General features: G+C 32.3%; 1 protein-coding gene across 3 annotated transcripts in view; it reads left to right on the forward strand.

Moving 5' to 3' along the window:
- The window catches only part of RpIIIC53 (RNA polymerase III subunit C53), a 10,891-nt gene extending 9,714 nt beyond the window's left edge, over positions 1-1,177 (forward strand). For all 3 annotated transcript variants that reach the window (XM_014435639.3, XM_014435636.3, XM_014435637.3), the window contains 2 exons: positions 511-651; positions 962-1,177. In XM_014435639.3, the coding sequence (XP_014291125.1) occupies positions 511-651; positions 962-1,090 (270 nt within the window). In that variant the 3' untranslated portion in view covers positions 1,091-1,177. The remainder of the gene's footprint in view (positions 1-510; positions 652-961) is intronic.
- The last annotated feature ends 629 nt before the right edge of the window (positions 1,178-1,806 follow it).

A 1,806-nucleotide genomic window follows, 5' to 3' on the forward strand; every position in this document is an offset into this window, starting at 1 on the left:
AGAGAGAGAGAGAGAGAGAGAGAGAGGGAGGGAGGGAGGGAGGGAGGGAGAGAGAGAGAGAGAGAGAGAGAGAGGGTGCATTCAATAGAAATTGATGAAAATGAGTGAATGTGTTGTGCCAATGTTTCCACCCAAAATTGGAAGCCTTCAAATAAGTCATGTGAAGGTGCTTCTTTCTATCAGAAAATGTAGGGACTAAAACCGAGTGCTACTCATTTCTTGCATAGGGAGAAGTAGCTACTTTTTCTTATTAGGAATCTGGTATTGCTGAAAAACAGCCAAAAATGGAGCTCTCTCTTTATTGCTGCAGATTTCTCAACTCCTATTTTAGAGGTTGTCAATAGTTAAGGCGTCTTCAATTTGGTAATGGACCTTCATTAATCATGTCTTAGAATTGGACCCTGCTTACTCTTTGAAATTACTGATTGATATTTTATGTGATACAACCTGATAGTTTAAGATATTTCAGTTATTTTGTTCAAATTATATTTTTTAATAATTAATTTTCAGGGAGCGGAAAGATGTTCCTTACGAAGCCTCCCTTCTGGTCAAATTGGTACCCTCCAAATCCTGCGATCTGGAAGAGCTCGCCTCCTATTGGGTGATGTAAAACTCATGATTGAGTCGGGGACGCAGGTCGCCTTCCAGAAGGTACTTTAAATATTTTTGTTTAATTTTTTTATCTATGTTATTAATATAATGATAACTGAGTCATAATGACATGTTAAACATTAACATTATACAGCATAAAGTGTAAATATGAAAGGATAGTAATTTTAGAATCTTTAACTTCTAATAAAACAGAATTTTCTGTTTATTTAAAACAGATGAAATTTATCTTTTTTAATCTACTTATAAATTGATGAATCATTTCCTTATTTTATATTTAATAGACATTGCTCAGTTATATTAATTTAAAAAATACCTATCTTTAGTTCATTATTGTTTATTTTTTGGACAGGAACTTGTTTCCGTTGATTTAAACTCAAACGAAAAGACTGGCAATATCATTCATGTTGGAAACCTAACAACAAGGATTCTGGTAACTCCTGATTGGGAAAATCTCATCAAAACCAACAAGACCACATGATGATTTATTTATAAATAACGTTTGTGTATATTGTTTGTAATGTGTATATTTATTTTGTAAAATAAACAATCTTTATTTAACTGTTCATTTTTTGTTTGGATATCTTAGCTCTTTTCTTTTAAGGTTTATAATAATTTCTTAATATGAATATGGAGGAGATAATCGGGGATGCTGTCAAAAGGGAACAAAAAAATAGTTAACAGCTCTTTATTTTCCTACATTTCACTCCACTTTGCAGTGCTTTATCAGGGCTAAAAAAAGATATATAACAACTAAAAATATTTAGACAAATTGAAGATAATAAATTATAATAAATGAAAAGGAGATATACAAGAAATAAAAACAAAACTATACACATTAAGTGAATATAGAGTAAATACAGAGAAGACGAAGGCAATCTTAATAGACTCCAATCACCTCCTTAAAACTGTTCCTAATATTCCAACACTGTTCCTACATGATAGTCCCATCAAATTTTACCCCAGCATCAAAAACCTGGGAATAACCTTTAATCTAACGCTTTCCTGGAAAAACCCTGTATCCAATATCTCCCACTGTACCTTTTCCACTTTAAAATGTCTAAATTACCTATGCCACTTATTCCATTCCACACTTCTCTAATATATCCCGATTTTGATTATTGCTGTACGATATATGCGGGGATCTCGAGACGAAATTAAAACGTTTGATAAATTGCTGTGTACGATTCATCTTCA

This window comes from Halyomorpha halys, unplaced genomic scaffold (assembly GCF_000696795.3).
Source record: "Halyomorpha halys isolate HHAL.00 unplaced genomic scaffold, Hhal_1.1 Scaffold1632.1, whole genome shotgun sequence".
Lineage (NCBI taxonomy): Eukaryota > Metazoa > Arthropoda > Insecta > Hemiptera > Pentatomidae > Halyomorpha > Halyomorpha halys.